We start from the raw sequence: 22,332 nt of genomic DNA, 5'->3' as shown, positions 1-22,332 counted from the left end.
TCAGGAACCGTATTTTCAATATATGATTAATCAATCTTTTCTAATGTGACTTCTTCCGAAATTTTTGGTTGGTTTTTCTTATGTACTTTTCTTTTTTGAACTACAGAGTTTTTTGAACCAACTGGTCAATCACACTTCTGGCGTATTTGAGATTCATTTGCTACAACAAATTGTTCTGCAGGGACATCAATTTTTGCTGAAATATTTTCTGTCGGAACATATGACTTTGTCACTTTTCTTGTATCAACAAATACATTAGGTAATTGATTTGCAACTCTTTGTAGATGAATGATTTTTTCAACCTCTTGCTCACATTGATTGCTATGGGGATCAAAGTGAGATAGAGTTGCTTCATTCCAAATAATTTTACCTTATTTTTCATGATGTAGTTTTTCTCCTTCCAAAGTTGGGAAAGTCATTTCATCAAAATGACAATTTGTAAAACGTGCAGTAAATAAGTCACCCGTTAAAGGCTCAAGATACCTAATAATTGATGATAAATTAAAACCCACACAAATCCCAAGTCTTCGTTGGGGACCCATTTTAGTACGTTGTGGGGGGGGATAAAATAGGAAATTGGATAGCACAACTAAAGACTCGTAGGTGAGAAATATCATGTTCATAACCAAATGCTAGTTGCAAAGAAGAATATTGATAATAGACTATTGGTCTAATAAGAACCAATGATGCAGTATGTGATATGGCATGACCCCAAACAAAAGCTAGGAGTTTTGTTTTCATAAGTAATGGTCTAGCAATAAGTTGTAGACATTTAATAAACGACTCTGCCAAATCATTTTGTGCATGAACATGTGCAACTAAATGTTCAATTACAATCCCGATTGACATACAATAATCATAGAATGCTTGTGATCTAAATTCACCAGCATTATTAAGGCGAATAGTTTTAATAGAGTAATCGAGAAATTGTGTTCATAATTTTATAATTTGAACAAGTAGTCTAGGAAAGGTTACATTCGTTGTGGAAAGTAGGCAAATATGTGACCATCTAGTAGAAGAATCAATTAATACCATAAAATAATGAAATGGTCCACATGATGGGTGTATTGGCCCACATATATCTCCATGAATTCTTTTCAAGAAAGTTGGAGATTCAATATTGACCTTTGTAGTTGAAGGTCTAATGACTAACTTGCCTTGGGAACACGTTACACATAGATAATCATTAGGTAAAAGAATATTCTGGTTCTTTAAAGGATGTTCATGTGAATTGTTTATTATTCGACGCATCATTATAACTCCTGGATATCCAAGTCAATCATGCCAAAGAATAAACCTTTTTAGGTCAACCAACTTCTGGTTTGTGATATTTTTTAATTCAACCATTTTTATAGATGTATAGTACATGCCAGATGGGAGTACGTGAAAATTTTCTTTTATCTGCTTCTGACCAGATACAAAAGAAGTTATGCAAAGATATTTGACATTATTTTCTTGCGTCGTCTCAATATGATATCCATTGTAGCGAATATTTTTAAAACTAAGCAAATTTTTTCTGGGCTTGCTAGAATAAAGTGTATCGTCAATATATAATTTTGTATTATTTGATAAAATAATAGAAGCTCTTCCGAAACTTTCAATGATATTCGATGCACCTGATATTGTAATGACATTATTTTTTTTAATGTTAAGTTCAAGAAATATTTTTTGTCTTGAAGAATAATATGTATAGTTGCACTATCAATCAAGAAGGTGTCTTGACAATCTATCATGAATATATCAATATAACAAAATAGATATATTTAAAAAAAAGAACTTAAATTCAAAATGGTAAGCATAATTAATACTCTGAAATTAACTATGCATAATAAAGTTCAAATTTTTTGCGAAAAGTAAAAACATATTTTAAACTAAATTTCTAAAATAAAGGGAAATACTAGACAAAAAAACTAATCTATATCTTTCACCACACCACCCCCAATCAAATTGTCAATATTTCCATTTGGATCAGCAAAAAAATCTGAGACATCCAAATGTGTCACATTAATTGGACAATTATAGTCAGCAAAATTTGTCTCCACTTTTTCCTTTCCCTTGATTGATTTTTGATAGAGATCCATAAGGTGTTTTGCCGTACGACAGGGACGTGTCCAATACCCTTTCATTCCACATCTAAAGCAACTTTTTTGTGTACCTTTTTGGATATGCTACTTTCGTTTATTTTGTGCCTTTTGAAATTGTTGCTTTGTTGTTGATAACTTTGTTGATTATTCTGTCCACGGTTTACTCCGATTGTGCATTTCTACGTCCATGTCCTTGTCTTGATATTGCATTTGCTTCAGGCAATACAATACTATTTGCTTCAGGTAATGGTACAGAACTAGTTGAACGTAATCCATGATTTTTCATCAACAGTTCATTATTTTGTTCAGCAACAAGTAGGTAAGATATAAGTTTTGAGTACTTTTTGAAACCACACTCGCGATATTGCTGCTGCAGGAATACATTCGAGGCGTAGAAGGTGGAAAACGTTTTATCCAACATATCTTTATCAGTGATTTTTCCTCTACACAATATCAATTTTGAACATATTCTGGTCAATTCAAAATTGTACTCACTAATAGTTTTGAAGTCTTGCAAACGAAGGTGCATCACTCATAACGGGCTTTGGGAAGGACTATAATCATTTGATGATCAAATCTTTCAGTTAATTTTTTTCAAAGAACATGTGGATCTTTCTCAATGAATATTCAATTTTTAGTCCATCCTGAAGATGATGGCGAAGGAATATAAGTGTTTTTGCAAGATCCTGCAGGGATTCTTTATTTTCTTCTTTTTTGTCTTTCCCAGACATTTTGAGATAAGATAGATATCAGCATCGAATACCTATGATAGATAATTTTTTCCAGATATATTAAGTGCAGCAAACTCGAGTTTCGTGATATTTGTCATTTGATTAACTACACAATAAAGTAAAAGAAAATATAATTAGTTTTGAAAATATGATTAAACATCATATAATAATTAATCAAGTAGTCAATATCGATATGACATAAGTTACGTGTTTTCCTTAAAAAATAAACACTAAAATAATATTTTCTTTGAAACATATGCTACTTCAGAAGCATTATTTTATTATTATTTCTTCAAGATCAATACGTCAATATTCTTCTGCAATATTGAAAAATATAATTTATACTCTTCAGGAACAAATAATATTCTTCAAGAATATTAATTATAATATTGCGTTATTTCAAGAGTATCAACAAACTATTTATAATAGATAGATCTTTGATTAATATTTATCTAGAGTATTAATTATAATATTTTGCTACTTTAGGACCAATAACATAATACATTACCAATTTAAAATTTGTAGACAAATATCTATAAAAAAAAATCAAATTAAAGACACAAAGAGTATTTAATAATAATCACAAATGTACATCTAAAAGAAATAAAGCAAAGAGTACATGAACTAAAGTATGAATTGAAAAATAATATGTGGCAATCATGAATAATGTGTATAGGCACGAATTAAAGGAGACATGATTATTTCTAAACCATACAGATGCGTGAATAGTTAAAGACATGATGAATTAATTCATTGAGGATGGACATCAATTACAAAAATTAAGGAATTGCATAAACCAATAAGCAGAACCATTGGATTCAAAAATAAATAAATAAATACATAAATTGGGTACATATAATAATGGCAGTGACAGAAGGTGCAAATAAACTATTAGTTGATATAGTTTATTTTTACAAAAGAAACCATTATGGTGACGACACGAAAAGAGAAGAATGATTACACGTTGGCTAAGAAAAGAGAAAAGAGAAGAATTATGCTTTGGCTAAAAAATAATCATTGTGTCTATGCAATAATGTGGCAGAGTCAAGGGACAAATCAAGCGGGTCACGTAATCATTTTGACAGAAATAATATGATTTCGATATAAAATTCACGTGTTTATCAAATTAATTTTGATACACGTGATAAATAATTATGCTAAAAAAATTACTACCTTATATAAACTTTGAAAAATTAAGTTATCGTGCTGATAACGTGTTATGAAAGTGAAGAAAAGAGAAGAGAATGGAAGAAGTCAATAGATTTGTGTGTGTTTTATTAATAATCACAGCTCTGCATTTATAGGTCAAAATCAGGGATACAACAGTAATTATTTCTAGGGCTGCAGGGGTGTAATTGTCATTCAGCTCTAAACCTTAATAAACTTTCCTTTTACAAAAAATTAGAGTTTATCTGTATTTTCTTAACATTCTCATAAAAGTCCCATAACCGTACTAAAAAAATCAAAATTTTAAATATACGTGAGATTTGTTTAACTTATTCTTTTTTCAATACTTTGTGCCTATATATATATTTTTTACGTGCTTTTACACGTTCAAGGCCGGCCATGGCCCAAGGCCTACGGCCTCAACAATTTGGGGGCCTAAAAAAAAAAACCCTAAAAAGACATTCTCATAAAAGTCTCATAACCGTACTAAAAAAATAAAATTTTAAATATATGTGAGATTTGTTTAACCTATTCTTTTTTCAATTCTTCACACACCTATATATTTTTTTTTACGTGCTTTTACATGTTCAAGGCTAGCCTTTACCCAAGGCCTACCAGGCAAAGGCCTAGGGCCTCAAAAGTTTGGAGGCCTAAAAAAACACTAAAAAGGCGTCTCTTTCTCTTTTTCTCTTCCATCTTTTCTTGAAGGTAAATTATTTGGATTCAAAAATCAAAATCTTTATTCTTGGAGGCCAACTGAATTAGCTGCAACAATCAACAGTATTGTATGTTTCTAGGGAAAAAATATAGACAATAGACATTGATAGGAGTTAGGACACTATCTGGTTTCATAAGTTTAGAGAATGGAAGAATGTTAAAGTGCGTTGAACTTATTCAAGATTTGACATCAATTAGTAGTACCTTTTCTTCTTCCATTACTACAAATATAGCTACCAGTGTTGTTCCATCATCAGTGCCCCAAAGTCCGAATGGGGTGTTGGAAGCTGCTAGCTTGAGCTATAAAAGTAATGAGAGAAATCCAAATGCGTTAGATGCCAAGAGGAGAAGATTGGACTACATGTGAATATCATTTTTTTGTGAAATGGGAGGCTGACTATCATTTTTGGTGAATGGAAGACTTTGGTATGAGGTTTCGAAAGTGCCAACAAATAGAGAGGTTAAAAAGAGAACTTGTCAATTAACATATCAATATACATAGATTGGGTAGCTAAAGGCAATTTTCAAGTATTCATGGAAAATTGTCTCTGATGAAAAATAGATGAGCAAAGGCTTAGCCTTAGGCTAGAAGAGAAAAAACATGCATTTGGGTTCTTAGTTATTTGTTTATATAATGAACACCTGGGGATGGCATTTCATGTATCCTTTCATTAAACCAAAAAAACTAGTGCTAAATAAAAACGTTGAGTTCTCTTCAAAAAGCGAAAAAAATTCTATACAAGTTCTATTTTTTAGATTGTACAAAGTATTCGTTTATATGTCATTTATTTAAAGATTGTTGGGCTTGCTTAAATAATTAAAAAAAAAGATGAAAATTACATAAAAACATACTTTTAAAGATTCCATTTCATAAATCATATGCTAAGTTTATTGTTTCCAAAATTAGATATTTGTTAATTAATATATTATTATTTTAAAAATATATTATAAAATTAAAATAATACACATCTACCCACCCCACCCAACCACCCCTCTGAAACCCTAATCTCCTTAGTATTTTCCCCCTCTCTCTCTCTTCCCCCATTTCACTTCTCTGTCTTAATGGAATGGAGTTTCATCGGGGCCATTCCAACGGTGAGGCTGCAGCTACATCGAGCTATGATTTCTATAGGTGTACACGACGTGAGTGGCTGCAGTCCCGACCAATGTGCACGGGAATCTGCAACCTCTGATTGTCGTGAATGACTGCAGTACCGGTCGATATGCATGGGAATATGTAACATCCGATTATCTAAGATCTATAGTGCACGAATAATGAGCACATCTATAGAGACGCGATCTTTTGTAGCGACAAAATCTACAGCAGTGCATCGTCGTCGGTAGTGTTGCAGTTTTTTATTTTTTTTAATTAGATCTATTTAGTTTGATTAATATTATTTTTTTGTGGTGGTTGGTGTTTTTGCAAATAGTGGTGGTGGTTGAGTAGATGGCGATGTTGATGCAGTCAGTGGTTGTGATGGTATGCTGGTGCAGGCAATGGTGTTGGAGGAGATGGTATAGTCGTCGTGGTAGTATTTGGTAGTGGTGTTGGTTGTCATGGTCGTTGTTAGCTCGTGTGTGGTGGCGGCGCTACTGGAGGCAGGGACGACGTGGTCGTCACAATTAGTGATGCTGGTGGTGATAGTCGTAGCAATGACGAAGGTGTTCTAACAGTGTAGCGATGTGGGTGTGGCAGTGGGGGGATGAGTTCTGTGATGCTGAGGATGTGGCGGTGGTGGTTCTGTGATGTTGTGATTGTGGTGATGGTACGGTGAGTTCTATGATGTTGTGGGTGTGGCAATGGTGGTTCTGTGATGCTAGGGGTGTGGTGGTGGTCGTTCTGGCGTGTAGTAGTTTTGGTGGCATTGCAATCGATGACGGTGGTGAGGTGGTCGTCACAAGTGTCAATGGCGGTCACAAATGATTTGATTGACCGTAACCATTAAATTGGTTAACCGTGACAATAAACAATATGTGACTAATAAAAAAGATAAATTATGACAAAAAATAGTATGTGACCTAAAATTTTATTAATTTGTGACAAGTTATTTGATATTTTTTGACTGTATAATAAATTATAACTTTTAAAATTTGTGATCTGTGAATTATAAATAAATTGTGACTAAAAGTTTTTTTTTTAATTTGTGACCGATGAACAAATTGTGATTTATGAATTTTTTTGATCTATGATCGTTAAATAATTTTTGACCTATAAAATTTTTGATTCGTGACCAAAAAAATCGGTGACCTATAAAATTTTTATTTGTGATCGAGAAATAAATTGTGACTAAAAATCAATTTGTGACCAATTAATTTTTTGATTTGTGGCTGATGAAAACACTGTGACCTATAAAAATTTTGAATTGTAATTATAAAATAATTTATGACGTAAAATTTTTGATTTGTGACAAAAATGTAACCATAAAATAATTTGTGATATAAAATTTCTGATTTGTAACTAAAAAAAATAAGTGACTAATTAAATCGTTAATTTTGATCAAATTGTATAGATATGTGACCTAAATATATGTAATTAATAAAATAATTAATTAATTAATTAAATCATAAATAAAATTTAATAAAAATTTGATTTTTGAAATTTGAAACTTGTTTTCTTAATTTAAAAATGTATGATACTTATATTCTTATGAGATTTTCCTTAAAACAAACACTTATGTGGGTGTATTCAATCGGGATTTTTGAAGACTTTGGTGAACTTTTTTTAAGTGATGACTTTTGTGGATTTCGTAGATCTTTTATAGATTTGTATGGAATTGGTGGAAATCTTTCGTAGATTTCTATGGACTTTCATTTTAAAATTTTTATAGACTTTCGTAGAATTCAAAAGATTTTTAAAAATTTTCATTTGAAATAGAATTTACGTGGATCTAGTATAATGGTGTGAATTTTTCATATACAAGATGTTAGTTCCTACAATTTCATATTCTTCCCCCTTCATCCCATATAATAAAAAAAATTTGAAAAAAAAATTTAAAACATTAATTAAATAAATAATAATAATAATAATAATTATACATATATATGATTCAATATTATTAATATTGTAAACTTTTAAAAATAAATATATTTAAATTTAATTATAAATTTTTCATATAAAATTTTATAATTTAATAAAAAATAGATATTTTTCAAAAAAAATGAATGAAAAAAGAAAAAAAAAATAAGCAACAAGAATCCAATTTAATTTTTGCATAGAAGATGGAGATAACTAATAAGAGAGAGAAGGGAAGATAACTGGAAATAAATATAATCAATAGAAAAAAATAAATTTTAATCATACACGTCCATTGAAATTTGAAGGAAAAAAGATTGAAAAAATTTGTGAAAGTCTTCCAAAATCTCATTATGAATGAGTAAGATAATTTTAAAATATTATATGAGTACTTTGTACTTAAAAATTAGTACTTCAAATATTTTTATAAAAGTCTCTAAAAGTCATCATTAAAATACTAATACTCCAAAACTTATAAATACTTCTAAAAAGTTCTAATTTAATACACTGTAATTTTTTGGGACTTTTTAAAAGTCTATAAAAATTTCACTTGAATGTACCATGACTTTTAGAGACTCTTTAAAAGTTTATAAAAATCTCAATTGAATACGTCGTGGCTTTTAAATAGTTTCAAAAAGTCTCAATTGAATACTTCTAAACTTTTTAAATCTTAAAAAGTCATTAAAAGTCTCAATTGAATGCACCCCCTTAATGTTTAAGGGCCTCAGAAAAATCAATCGTCTGGGACCTCAAAATTCTTAAGGCTGGCCCTGTACACATTTATACAATATTCTTTTGTTTTCACTTTCTTGAATCTTACAAAAATATGATCAAGGCTCGATCGCTCGTGTCAGTCTTACACGATGTCCATTGAAAGTCTAATGAAGGTCGGCAACTTAGGCCATGGGCCTACTTGGTTGCCCATTGATCTCGATCAGATAAGTTCATGTTTTCACATTAACATTAAAAGGTCTTGTAATCTCGTTTCTAATTAACAAAAATGAAACTAAAGAAACTTGGTAGATTGCAAATCAATTAGTATAGAATTCTTCATTGCTAAATTTAGGTCCGCTGATTGGAATAGAATTTGGCACATGCGTGGGACCCTTTTGCGCTAACTACGGACCTAAACAACGTGCACAACACAATGGTGCCACGATTATTATCAATTATAAAAAAGTATCTATTTTTATTTATTCATTTTAGTCAAATGAACTTGACAGCAACTATCCTTTCAATAGGAAGCGTCTGGATAAAATTGAGAAAATTTCCTTTTTCAAATTGAGTGTGAGAGAGGTATAATAATAATTCTTGATTTTAAAAATTAAAAAAAAAAAAAAAAAAGATGCGACTATGATTTTTCAAATGGAGAATGCCAAGTGCAAGGAAGATTAAGGCTCTGTTTGAGCCCCATTATTTTTTTATTAAAATGAAAAATATGATCTTATCCATCACATCAAACTACCATATTTGATTTTTTATTTTTTATGTGTGATCCATAACAGTTATATTTTTCATTCTTATTTTTACAATAATGTGACTCAAACAAGGGCTAAAATGAACTTTTTAACTCTATTACTCATTACCTTTAACCTTCAATGCACGGTCTTGAATTCTCAACATATTTAGGTCTTATTTGACCCCCATTATTTTTTCATTAAAATGAAAAATATGATCATTATTCATCATATCAAGTCACTATATTTGACTTTTATCTCTTATGTGGGGTTCATAACGACTATATTTTTCATTCTCGTTTTATAATAATGTGGCTCAAACAGGAGCTTAAATATGTGTATCTTAATTTCTTTGGGACAAAAATTATTAATGTGATTGTTAAAATTGAATGTGTCTTTCACATGACCAAAAGCTAAATGTTATGACGATTTCGACCTTCAATTTTACACTAATAAGTTGTAAATGATTTTTTTCCCTTGCATAGATCAATATTCACTTATTTAAATCTGACCTCACTTATAAGTTCTGGAGACCGAAGGAGACCTACTTTAATTTTTTCAATGATAATTCTACTATGTGCTATACAAAACTTACAGCCCTCTCACATGAGAGGGCCCTCACGTTGATAATAGGACCCTCTCATGTGAGGGGTCTATCATGCTTGCTGTACATGAGCATGACTCTTTTTTCAATACTTATCGGCTCTAAGGATTAACTTGTTACACCATCAATGCACCAGAGGCATGTAAACCAAAAATAGAAGTCATCCAAGTTCCAACTCAAAAGGTTATCTTTTGTCAAGTTTATTCCTTAAACTTAAATTACTTTTATATGATAAGGACACACACAATATGACCAAGTGTAAATTCAAAGATGACAACATTTCATAACAAGAAGGGAACGTAGGAACGATGAATTTGGAAGGCAGGGTAGGAACATGTCGAAAATTAAAATATCTTCATTTATCATCCATCTTACATATTTATATTTATATTTTAATATTATTTATTATTTATAGATATAACTTATATATAAAAATAAAATAAAAAATTGACTTTCGAATCAATTTGACTCGACTCGATTCGTTGATATCCCTGAAAATAATGTAGATCAAACATGATAAAATTTAAAATGTGTTGGTCCCCCAGGCACCGCCGCACATTACATTCAAAATTCAAAAATCAGACGTTTCCAAATGCCAACGACTCTAAACCAACGGACTTCCTACGTAATACCCAATCTGTCCCACCTAACGAAACCTAAAAATCTACAAAATATTCTACAAAAATATTTTCCAAAATTGAAAATAAAACAATAAAAATAAAAATATATCATTACAGCCTTCACTAAGCTGTCTTCATTTTTGGAATCCGCGTCTGCTACTTTCTTTTACCACTCTGTTCACACATCTGCTCACACGCCTTCGGACCTTCGGTATCTATAATATATGTGCAGTAGATGTAGAAAGAGAAAAGGAACAGAAAAACTGAGTTCTATTGATTGTTTTGTATGTATACACGTTTGCTCTGTGTTTGAACTGGAACACGCTCACATTCAAGGATCATGACCGCGACGATCCGTTTTTTCGTTTTCTTATGTATTCTTTTCATTTCGGGTCAAACCCGGGCGCAAACCAGAACGCCAGCCGGATCAGAAGCGCCAGCACCGGCTTCTGATTCTTGCGACGGAGTATTTCTCTCCTATACTTACAAAACTGGGAAAATTATACCCCCGACTCTCAAGTCCGACCCGACCCGCCAAGCGTACAGATTCGAATCTACTCTCTTTGTGCTGAATAATGACTTAGAGGAGCTCAAGTCATGGCGGGTCTTTGTCGGATTTCAGCATGATGAGCACTTGGTATCCGCATCGAATGTGGTGCTCGCAGATGGGACTTCACTTCCTGCAAGTGTGGGAAATGGGTCGGTTTTTGCGGGCTACCCAAATGCGGATCTGAAGACGGGTGTTGAAACCGCCGGTGACTTGACCCAGATGAGTGTCCAGGTCGATTTGGTAGGGACCCAGTTCGGAATCGGGGCGCCGGATGTTCCATTGCCCAATAATATATCTCTGGTGAATGATGGGTGGGTTTGTCCAAAACCCTCTAATCAAGGTGAGTCATTCTCTAATGTTTATAATTTTAGTTTTGTTTAATTTTATTCTGTATTTTATTGATTTTGAAGTTGGAGATTCTGGTTAATTTTTTCTGTATTATGTGGTACGATTAGTGAATTATTTGTTTATTATATTTCTATTGGTCTCATAGTTTCTGAGGACAGAGATGATGAGGTCGGTGTATAGTGTTAACCATTTTATTCTCGTGGCTTCGAGCTATTTCTCTGCACGAACCCTCCTACCATCGTCAACTCATTTGATCTTATGCTTGATGACATAGAAGTGTAGAAAATATTTGAATTTTTAGGATGATGTGGTTTTTGTTAATGAGCTGGATTTGAGCCACGTCAGAGGGATCCAAGGCGTGAGAAAAATGAAGCTGTGGAGTTTTGGTTGACTTCTGTTTCATAGCGTGATCAAGAAAACGCTATTTAATTGGGATTTTGTTTTATGGCATTCTACATTTATGATAGTCCGAGAGTCGATTTATTGATTTTGGAGGGTTGGGGTTTGATAATGTTATTCGAGCTACTCCATGGGAGCTTGTGAGTATGTTCAAGAAGGGGAGAAGCTCAGGAAGTTGGGAGACAGGGAGGGGAACGGGGGAAGAAATTTGGGAGCCTTAATCGGACTTATTTAACAATGACCATTGTAAGAAATAAGAATACCCTTTTGATATACCCATTTGGGAGCCTTAATTGGACTTATTTAACAATTTGGAAGTCGATTGATTGATTGATTTCATTGTACTTGCATTAATTATATAATTTTCTAGTGCAAACATGCACGTTTCAACATCTGTTTGACATGTCTTCAAGGACGATAAGTCTTTTGAGGTTGAGCTGAAAAAATTAATATTGGATATAAATTTCATCTGATGAACGAATCATGTGTTCTCCATGGTTGATTTGCGCATTGTTTGGGATATTGTTAAGATTTTTCTCAATATCTCCTATTTAGTACATTGGCTCCAAAAATTTGTTTTATCTTGCTCACGCTTATGCTTTTAGTGCATGTTCAGTATGAACGGTATAATAACACGAATTTAGCTTGTTATGTTGAAATTCATAATTAATGAGGTCGTATTTCCGTTTCTTTCAGGAAAGAGTGTACGGCAAGTGTGTTGCTCCAGAGATCCAAAGTTCAAGTCGAATGTTACTTTGGATGAAGAATTTCTACCACGTCAAGATGGTGACCTCACGATAATGTACGACATAATCAGAACATATGAATCGAATTATTGGGCGCAGGTTACGATTGCAAACCATAACCCCCTTGGCCGTCTTGATAACTGGCGGTTAAGCTGGGATTGGATGAATGATGAGTTCATTTTCGCCATGAAAGGAGCCTATCCCTCCGTGGTAGATACATCAAAGTGTGTCTTTGGCAAACAGGGTGAGTTTTACAAGGATCTCGACTTTTCCACTGCATTGAATTGTGACAGGAGACCAACGATAGTTGACCTGCCTTTAGCGAAAACAAATGACACGAACCTAGGAATGATACCTTACTGTTGTCGGAATGGGACAATCCTGCCACCTGCCATGGACCCGAGCAAGTCAATTTCAGCATTCCAGATTAATGTTTTCAAAATGCCGCCGGATCTTAATCGCTCCATTCTATCTCCACCACAGAACTGGGGAATCTCTGGCAGATTGAATCCCACTTACAAATGTGGACCACCCGTCCGAGTAAGTCCCAGCCAATATCCAGACCCAAGCGGGTTATTGTCAGATTCCGCTGCAATGGCAAGCTGGCAAGTCATCTGCAATATTACGAAACCAAAGGGAGTGAGCCCCCGATGCTGCGTATCATTTTCTGCTTATTACAATGAATCTATCATCCCATGTCCAACATGCGCCTGTGGTTGTCCTGCTAATACTGATAGCACTTGTAGTACTAAGTCTCCGGCTCTTTTTCTTCCGTCTCAGGCACTTCTCATCCCGTTCGAGAATCGAACTACTTTATCCACTGCTTGGGCCGATCTTCATCACTTCCCAGTTCCAAACCCTCTGCCGTGTGGTGATAATTGCGGTGTTAGCATCAACTGGCATTTGTTCACAGACTACAGAGGCGGATGGTCTGCAAGAATTACTATCTTTAACTGGGACGAATTTTCTTTCGTTGATTGGTTCACAGCAATTGAATTGGGCAAAGCAGCTCCTGGTTTTGAAGCAGTCTACTCTTTCAATGGAACTACATTGAATGGTGTCAACAATACGATTTTCATGCAAGGCCTCCCTGGCTTGAACTATCTCGTGGCAGAAACAGATAGCGCTAACCCACAGAAGGATCCCAGAGTTCCCGGGAAGCAACAATCCGTAATTTCATTCACAAAGAAGTTGACCCCCGGAGTAAATATTCCCGGCGGTGATGGATTTCCTACAAAAGTTTTCTTCAACGGGGAAGAATGCTCACTACCCAAAGTACTTCCCAAAAGCAATTCCCATAGATTCGGCTCGTCTGTTTTGATATCTGTCATCTTGGCCGTTGCAGTTTTCTTGGCGATGCAGTAATAGCCATTGTTTCATGGCCGTTGATTTGTTCATTCTTTTCATGACATGATAATATCATTCGTGTTCTTCAAGTAATTTTATACAGGTCGGGGATTTTGAGTACTTAAATCTTCTTGTCGATGATTGCTGATAAAAAATTAAGTTGGTACTGTAACATACCCCGTGTAGTAGCTTGACACAACATCTTGTATTTTACAACAATGCTATTTGTACATTAACATTTCGACATCATTCTTGACATTCCATTGTTTTCAAAATAAGTGATGGTGGGAAAGTGTTTTTTATTTTCAAACTGTCCAATATGATGTTGGCATGTGGCACAATGTAAAGAATGATGTCAAACTCAATGTACAAGTAGCATGATTCTGGATTTTTTACACATCGTTGAGCATTTCTTGGGATTTTTCCTGTATATTAACATGTTTTCAAGGTAATGTCTTGAGTATTATTTTTGTTCGCTCCGTTGACCTTACAAACAATCGGACCCTTCAAAATATTATTGATCAAGGGATAATTGTAGCTACGCTTTCAAACCTTTCAAAACGTTATATGTTATTCTTTGAACTTTCATTTGTTTCAACTGTGGTCTCAAGCCTTTCAAATGCGCGGGTGGGATTTTTCCTGTATATTAACATGTTTTCAAGGTAATGTCTTGAGTATTATTTTTGTTCGCTCCGTTGACCTTACAAACAATTGGACCCTTCAAAATATTATTGATCAAGGGATAATTGTAGCTACGCTTTCAAACCTTTCAAAACGTTATATGTTATTCTTTGAACTTTCATTTGTTTCAACTGTGGTCTCAAGCCTTTCAAATGCGCGGATCTAGAGCCTTCATTTTATTTATTTATTTATTTTTGATTTTTTAGTTTAATTTTTAACTTAATTTAAAACTTGTAACGTTTTAAAAGTTTTGGAGGCCCAATTGCAACTATGCCTTGATCCAATTTAGGTTAGAATGGTTCAAGATTCTAGCCTAGTGACGAAGCTACCAGCAGCAAGCCTTTTATAGGGAAAGTTTAATTCCAAATCAGAGACACCGTAGTACATAAGGGGACAAAGCCAAAGACTAGTCTATGCAAGTCCGGAGAATTTATTGCTCAAGCTTCTGGATCTGGGAAGACATACCAGAAGTTCTCCCGCTCAACCTGAGGAAAACTAATGAAGAATACATCAAGTTTGAATTGAGATTTCCCAGGTTCAAGAACAAGCATTAAAACGGTTGACATTTTTCTCCAGTGGAGTGTTCAGCATATCAACCACTAGGCATGATATATAAATTTTCAAGTGAAAGGAAAAAATTTAAAGAATGGCAAAAATAGTTTCTTGAATTCAAATCCAATCTATACACAGCATCCAAATTCTGGAAAAATAAACATTTGTTTTATTTGAGTTAGCAGAAACAAGTTTGCAGAGAGAAATAGACTGGCACCCGCAAACGAGGAAATTTCACAAGTTCCCAAAAATAATACTGTATCTACTACAATAGCCTACTCTGAAAGCAGTCAAAATTTCGCCTTTCTTTGCATATCTTGCATGTTACCCCTTCATTAGCTTCAATATTAGCTGATCCACCTGACCGAGCATCATGCTTTGCATTATAATTTCAAAAGAAATAAACACAGCTTGCTATTCACACCAGAATAATGCAGCTAAATTAACAATATCCTACTTCTGGTAGCAGACGTGAAACCAAATCTTTAGCCTTCAATCAGAACGGGTCATTCAGCAACTGGGTGAAAGTGCTAAAGATACAATAAGCTACAGCAGGAAGATGTGTCACACAGGCAGATTATCCAAGTGATACCCATCAAAGCCAAACTCGCTTTCAACAGCTCCCGTGCCTTCTTGCTGCTATAATGAGAACATGCTTGAATTAGACCAATATAAGATTAATTTGTTTAGAATTTACTAATTTACTTTAAATAAAACATTATAAGCTTAGCCAAATATGCTCCTAATCAATTTAAATATCTAGAAATACTTTTTCCCAAGGATAAAAATAAAGAGCCTTGCCTGTTTGAGAAGTGCGCTCATGAGATCATCCTGACCAAACTGTTCAGGAAAGAAGGTATTCTGGAAGCCCATGTTGGGCAGTCTTTCAGCCTTGATCCTTTGTGAAATATCAGCAGGAGATGAGTTAAGTTGTTGACTGGGGTTGGAAATGTTACCAGCTCTACTGTCCCCAACTGCGAAGGTTGCCTTACTGACAGGTATATTCCTGCTTTGTTCACTCTTAAGGTTTGAAGAAAACCCTTGTTGAACTAAAATTGACGGTGAAACATCTAGGCTTCCCTGTAAGTTTGAATGCTGAGACACGTCAAAAGTTGATCCAACAGTCTGCACACCCCAATCTTGAGTTCTGTTCTGATTCAGCTCATCAAAAGTGTCATAATTAGGAAGATAACCTCTAGGCACTTTCATTTCTGATTTAACCTCTTCTTGCAGCATCCCTTTAGAGGTAAGAATAGGTATACCTGAATTACTCATGAGAGGAAAACTGTTACCCGGAAACTCAGTCCCATGATTTACAGAAAAATCTAGGGCCGAAGAGGGCTGTGAAACAGAACCAAATGTTCCCCCACGAACGTTTTCAATTCCATTTCGGGGCAAAACAGAGCTGGGGAGCGCCTGCGACATGATGGGTTGACCTAGAGATGATGGAAGAGTTGAGACATGGCTACCATTGATTTCATTTAATAATGGTGTCCTAGGCTGAGATTGAGGCCTCTGTGTCAGTAGAGAGCCGCTTTGGCTTGACTGAGATTGGAGTTGCATATTCAGGTTCCCCAACGATTGTGCAGATTGGTGCAAAGTAGCAAGCTGCTTTGGTTCCATATTTGTCGGGATACCATGGAGCAAGTTGATTTGCTTACTATTATTGTTAAGAAGTGAATCCTCGCCGAACCTTAACTTAGGACTTTCAAAGCTGAAAAGATTTCTTTGATCGACTAGTGGCACCGGTACGGGTGATTTGTTTGTAGCCCTACCAAGTGCTGCTGCCTGGATTATAGCGAGGCTTTGTGGTGGAAGCTGACCTGAAGAAGCAAGAGCTTGAAGTTCAATCCCATTGAAAGAAGACATAGACCCAAAGGTTGCATCTGTGGGTCCCATAAATGCATTATTGAGTCCATTCTGATGCTGTGATACGCCGCTTAGCCTTCTAAGATAAAGACGATACTTCTGTGTCAATAAGGGTTGCTACGGTCAGAATCTTTCAAGAGAAATGAACCACAGGTCTCAAGTAAATGACGAAAATCAAAATCGCACAAGTGTCGTATAAAGTAAGTGGAAGAGAAGATGTTGTCCAACCTGAAGATGGCTTGCAACATTCTCCCTTGTAAGTCCCGGAACATTCATTAGTTCCAGAATTTTCTTAGGAACGGCCTCTGCATTCATTCGAAGAGTTTGAACATAATGAATAGGAGCTTATATGATAGCAAAATTATGCAGGAATCGGAAAATTGCTAAAGTCAAAATTATTCTAAGAATAATGTTCGCATTCTCAGTTAGAGTTGCACGTAGAAGAAACATAGGTATAGGACAGTGGAAAGATATCTGAAAAACACAATTTCCAATAAGCAAACGTAACTAGATTCTAAAGGAATTTTCCAAAGTATGAAATGTATAGTTTTGCCCCTGTTTGATGGAAATTATTCGAAAAAACAATGTTTAGAATAGTGAATTTTTGGGGAATGTGTGATTAAAAAATAAGCACAAATTTTGGATTTACATGTACAACATTTTATTGTGTGAATATGTGATTGAAAATTAGTAAGTAGAAAAAAGAGTTTTGAAATAATGGTTACCAAAGAGGGGCTTTACATGGTTAAAAAAGGTAGAATGAGTAATAATGCAAAGAAAAGATCGTGATGAGTAATAATGCAAAGAAAAGATCTTGCCTTGAAGGCAATGAAATGAACTAACCATGTTATTTTTGGTGTGTTTATACATTATTTTGGTAATTATTAGATTTGACAACATTAATTTTAAAACTTGAAAAGTGCTTTACTAAATGGGTATCTGTCCAAGAAGTATCAGCTCTTGCTGAGAACTGGAAAACCAATCCTCTCGAACATATATATTCAAATAAAGCACAACATTCTATTAGAGGCTATTAGGATGACAACTACGAACTTTATGAACTACTCTCTAACAAACATTTTTAAATAAAAGCATTTGAAAAGGTTTCTACATTCTGAATACTGTAAAATTCATTTTGAAGATTAACAAACTTGATATGGTGAAAGAGTCAAACTCCACTCCATCAACCAGCCACTTCAAGCCTACTTTTAGTTGCTTCATATGATAAGGAAGACAATATATGATAAAAAATATTGAACTCTGCACAACCCGACAAAAGGTTAGATGTTTACATACTATCAACGGTACGAGAAACAAACAAATAGTAACACATCGAAATAAAACATTTAAGACAACAAAGTAATCAAAACGATAAGATTAAAAAAAAAGGCTCAGAGAAATTCATACTGTCTAGTCCAAGATGATTAACAGCAGTGACAAACTGCTGATGGAGCTCGACTGACCAAACCACGCGTGGTTTCTTTAATGAAGATGTATCATCCCTTTCTTCTGCTTCATCTTCCTCGTCCTTTCTTTTCTTCGAATTTTTCCAATTCCCTTCATTGGCTGAAGACGAATATTCAGCATCTTCTGGTGGTTTTTGCTGCTGCTCTCCATCTTCCACACTTCCTGTTTGTTCACAATCCTTTCCTTTATACTCGTCCTTGTTTTTGCGAACCACATGCTGCCATATATTCTTCAGAGCCTCAATACGAACTGGTTTGATGAGATAATCCACAGCACCGTGAGTAATCCCCTTCATCACAACCTTTTTGCCATCGTCCGCGGACATCACTAACAATTAACCACATAACCAAATATCAAAACAAGGTAAGTTTACACGAAACCTATACTTCCTGGTTTCAGGTTCAAAATAGTCTGAAACAAATGAAAAGAGAAACTTACTGATAACAGGGAGGTCCATTTCGAGTCCAACATGCTCGAGAAGTTTGAAACCATCCATATCCGGCATGTGAACATCACTTATAACAATGTCATAACCATTCTTGTTTTCCCTGAGATAATTTAATGCAAGCTCTGCTCGATTGCACTTGGTTACTGAAATCCCAGTAAAAATTAGATCAGTCCCCTAAAAAATTATGAAAAACCATTCCCAATCCAGAGATTATATAGACCCACCAATAAGAAAGATTTGAGCATAAAAATGAAAAACTTGACAATATATCAACTAAATGAAGCATTCCCAACATTAGAATTTCGGCATGAGATCTGAAAGTCAACCATCTGGGTTCTTGATTTCAATAGGGTTTCTCAAGAAAATGAATTTCCACATCTCCATATTACACTATCACAAACTGATCTCCATAAATTGATTAAAATCCCCTTTCTCTGGTCAACAATATATTATGAATTCAAATAAGAAAATCTCAAAAATTATTATAAAAAATAAAAAAATAAAAAAAAAACCCTGTATATTCAACCCAAGATCTGACATGTGAACAATCATACAAAACCCAGAAAAATTGAAATACAGATTTGAACCTCCAAAAAAACATAATAACTACAAAATAAAAAAAATAAAAAAATCCAGAAATGAACAATTCTGAGAAGAAAAATTCACAAGTATGTTTGTGTGTTCGAGGGTACCTTCATAGAGGCACTTCTTGAGCATCTTCTCCAAGATCAAGAGACAAATGGGGTCATCATCCACAACAAGCACTCTGAGACCAGCCGGAAACTGGTCCGAGACTCCATCACCTGACTTCCTAGAAAGACTTGAACTTGGTACAGACATGGATTTCACTGCTTGTAAGCCGCCAAGATTCATTTTTTTCTTCAATTTTCGAACATATATGAACCCAGATAGAAACACTAAACCAAATAAACTTTCGACTCCATATAATTTTTGATTCCGCCCTTAAAAAATATTATCGAGGAAGAAAAAGGAGACTAACCAGAATTTCAAGATTTCAAGCTCTCTTCATGTGTTGCAGGGTTTGAGAAAAAGTGGAGAAAAGAGGAAAAAACCGCTATATATATATGTGTGTATATATGTAGGAATATGAGATTAAATAGTTTTTGTGCTTATGTGCTTCCTGAACGAATTTTTCCTTTTCTTTTTTCTTGGAGTTTTTTGGATTATTTTTTCTGAATTTTTTTCATTGATAGTGGGACACTCTTTTTAGTGTGGATCCAGCTCACATATGAAGTCAAATAACCCCACGCCAGCTGAAATTTTATTGTATACATAAATGCTAAAACACTGGAAATTTCATTTCTTGAATCAAAGTAAATGTAAATTCTTTCCATTTCTTTGGCCTTTTATTTTTTTTCCAAAAATGAAATGAATTTTATTTGGAATTTTTTAAGAAAATCTTTACCATTTTAGACTGTATGTTACATATTAAGTTGATGAAGGAGTTGCACATTAAGTTGATGTAGAGGAAAATCTAATGATTTTCTTACCTTAATAAATTTTTTTGAAGGTTTTAATTTTTAATGAAATGTTTATACTGATACATACATTACCTTAATAAACTTTTTTGAAGTTTTTAATTTTTAATGAAATGTTTATACTGATACAAACATAACTTATTTTAAGATTATTTTAGAAATAAAATTATTTAAGTTATTCTTAAAGTTTCATCATTTTAGCTTTTTAAGATCTCATTCTCAACCATCGACCACCATATATCTCTCTCTACAAAGCTTTATTACAAATGAGATGGAAGAGGCTTGGTCGTTGGATTTGGGAGGAGGAAAGAAGTATGATGATAAATTGCAAGGGCAATGAAAAATCTAAAAAATATATATCGATGATGTACAAAATTTATGACAGTTTTCAGAATTCAGACTATTATCTTTAAATAGGAAGTGAGCAATGAAAGATTTTTAGAGTACTGTTTGAGCTTCATTTTTAAAATTTTCTAATGTTAGCCATGAGAGAGAGATTTAGAATCAATAAAACTGTACAAACAGGATTTTTTGACAGGTTTATAAATCAGGTGTGTGTGGCAGCACCTGGTTTGTTCTTTTTCTTTCTTTTTTTAACTGTCCACCCTCATCTTGACGTGTGTCCCATGAATTGAATCCCTAGTTCCTGTCCTTGTTTTTCTAGCAAGGTTCGATTTAGAATAGCATATAAATTTTTATGAGTATACGTTAACTTTTATAATTTTTTTAATAAACGGATGAATTTCAAGACAACATAAAAATTGTCCATATTTTTTCAATAGTAATTGTCACTTACCTTTTACATCCATAGATATAAATCACTCTTAACAAAAATATATTTTATTTTATTTTTATATAGATTAATAAGAATTCCACATACATCATCCATTCTCAATGCATTGAGTAAAACACAAATCTCTAGAGGCTGACCAATTTGCAAGTTGGCAGTTGCAAGCAACTTCCTCATAAGATTTAAAATTGTATAATTGCCAATTTGCCTTTAAATCGGTGGATAATTACGTGTTGAGCACATGGGGTGTCGTATTTGCATGGCATATACATTTATTACAACATTTTTAATTTAAAAATTATTGGTCATGTACTAAGTCAATCCACAAGTTTCATAAAATGGACTAGATAGTATTTAATAAAAAAAATTTCTCATTATATGGCCTAATTCATTTCAATATGACGTATTACTCATGTTTTAAAAGTACTTGCTAATTGTACAGATGATGTCATCCACTACAAGTATGTATGAATATAGGTTTTGTGAAAAATAATTTTTTGCAATGTATGATTAAAGGATTGAAATAATAATAATAATAATAATAATATATATATAAAATAATAATAATAATAATAATAATAATAATAATAATAAATATATATATATAACATGATACCGGTTGCCACATTTTTACATATTAATTTATTGACTTACTTAATTTATGGTTTGCTTTTTAAATGTTAAGAAAATTGTCAAAAACATGATATCGGTCCTAACCGACAGTCAGTCTTTAACTAACTAAGTGGTAAGTATATTTAACAGAATGTTAAGGCTACGAATTTCAAGGTTTAAATACTTGAAATAGGAATCATTTTTCTTGTGACCATATTGCAACTAGTACAGAATTATTTACTTTCATCTTAAATATTCTATGATAAGTTAATTAAATGAATTTAAGAGTAGATTGATTTAAATATTGACTTTTCTTAAGTCAGCCTATTAACATATCAATATCTTTTGTGATTTGATAATATTCTTACCGATTTTAATGTTGATGTTTTAGGTAAGAATTAATTATAATTTTGTTGATGGCTTTTAAATAAATGAAGAAAATAGTAAGAGAATTACAGCTTTAAAAAAACTTCTACACATATTCGCGATTTGCTATATGAAGGATTGCCGTATTCATGTAAGGGCAAAACAGACTCTATGCGTCATTGGTTAGATTCAAAGTCAACCATCTTCTTCCACGTATTTGTGCAATCCATCTTCGTAAGTTTAGAATGACTATTCTTTTTTTTTT

At 33.5% G+C, this 22,332-nt stretch overlaps 3 protein-coding genes across 5 annotated transcripts; 1 reads left to right on the top strand and 2 right to left on the bottom strand.

Moving 5' to 3' along the window:
• Positions 1-1,910: 1,910 nt before the first annotated feature.
• On the bottom strand, positions 1,911-2,815 carry LOC111392820. The gene is made up of 3 exons (XM_023018215.1): positions 2,688-2,815; positions 2,268-2,554; positions 1,911-1,981 (listed from the first exon to the last, which is right to left on the bottom strand). Exons 1-3 carry the CDS (start codon positions 2,813-2,815, stop codon positions 1,911-1,913), a joined length of 486 nt encoding a protein of 161 aa, XP_022873983.1.
• A 7,706-nt stretch (positions 2,816-10,521) lies between these two features.
• LOC111393401 (COBRA-like protein 7) lies at positions 10,522-14,249 on the top strand. The gene is made up of 2 exons (XM_023018913.1): positions 10,522-11,283; positions 12,387-14,249. Exons 1-2 carry the CDS (start codon positions 10,734-10,736, stop codon positions 13,799-13,801), a joined length of 1,965 nt encoding a protein of 654 aa, XP_022874681.1. The 5' UTR covers positions 10,522-10,733; the 3' UTR covers positions 13,802-14,249.
• An 853-nt stretch (positions 14,250-15,102) lies between these two features.
• LOC111393400 (two-component response regulator ARR2-like) lies at positions 15,103-19,971 on the bottom strand. 3 transcript variants are annotated; one of them, XM_023018911.1, is made up of 7 exons: positions 19,801-19,971; positions 19,493-19,679; positions 18,791-18,943; positions 18,293-18,679; positions 17,114-17,190; positions 15,818-16,984; positions 15,103-15,655 (listed from the first exon to the last, which is right to left on the bottom strand). In XM_023018911.1, exons 2-7 carry the CDS (start codon positions 19,671-19,673, stop codon positions 15,581-15,583), a joined length of 2,040 nt encoding a protein of 679 aa, XP_022874679.1. In that variant the 5' UTR covers positions 19,674-19,679; positions 19,801-19,971; the 3' UTR covers positions 15,103-15,580. The 3 variants fall into 3 exon arrangements, with proteins under 3 accessions (XP_022874679.1, XP_022874678.1, XP_022874680.1); XM_023018910.1 differs by having other exon boundaries at positions 19,493-19,717; positions 19,801-19,970; XM_023018912.1 differs by having other exon boundaries at positions 15,110-15,652; positions 19,493-19,965.
• Positions 19,972-22,332: the final 2,361 nt, after the last annotated feature.

This window comes from Olea europaea, chromosome 4 (genome assembly GCF_002742605.1).
Source record: "Olea europaea var. sylvestris chromosome 4, O_europaea_v1, whole genome shotgun sequence".
Classification (NCBI taxonomy): Eukaryota; Viridiplantae; Streptophyta; class Magnoliopsida; order Lamiales; family Oleaceae; genus Olea; species Olea europaea.
This window is presented reverse-complemented; position numbering and strand designations above follow the sequence as displayed.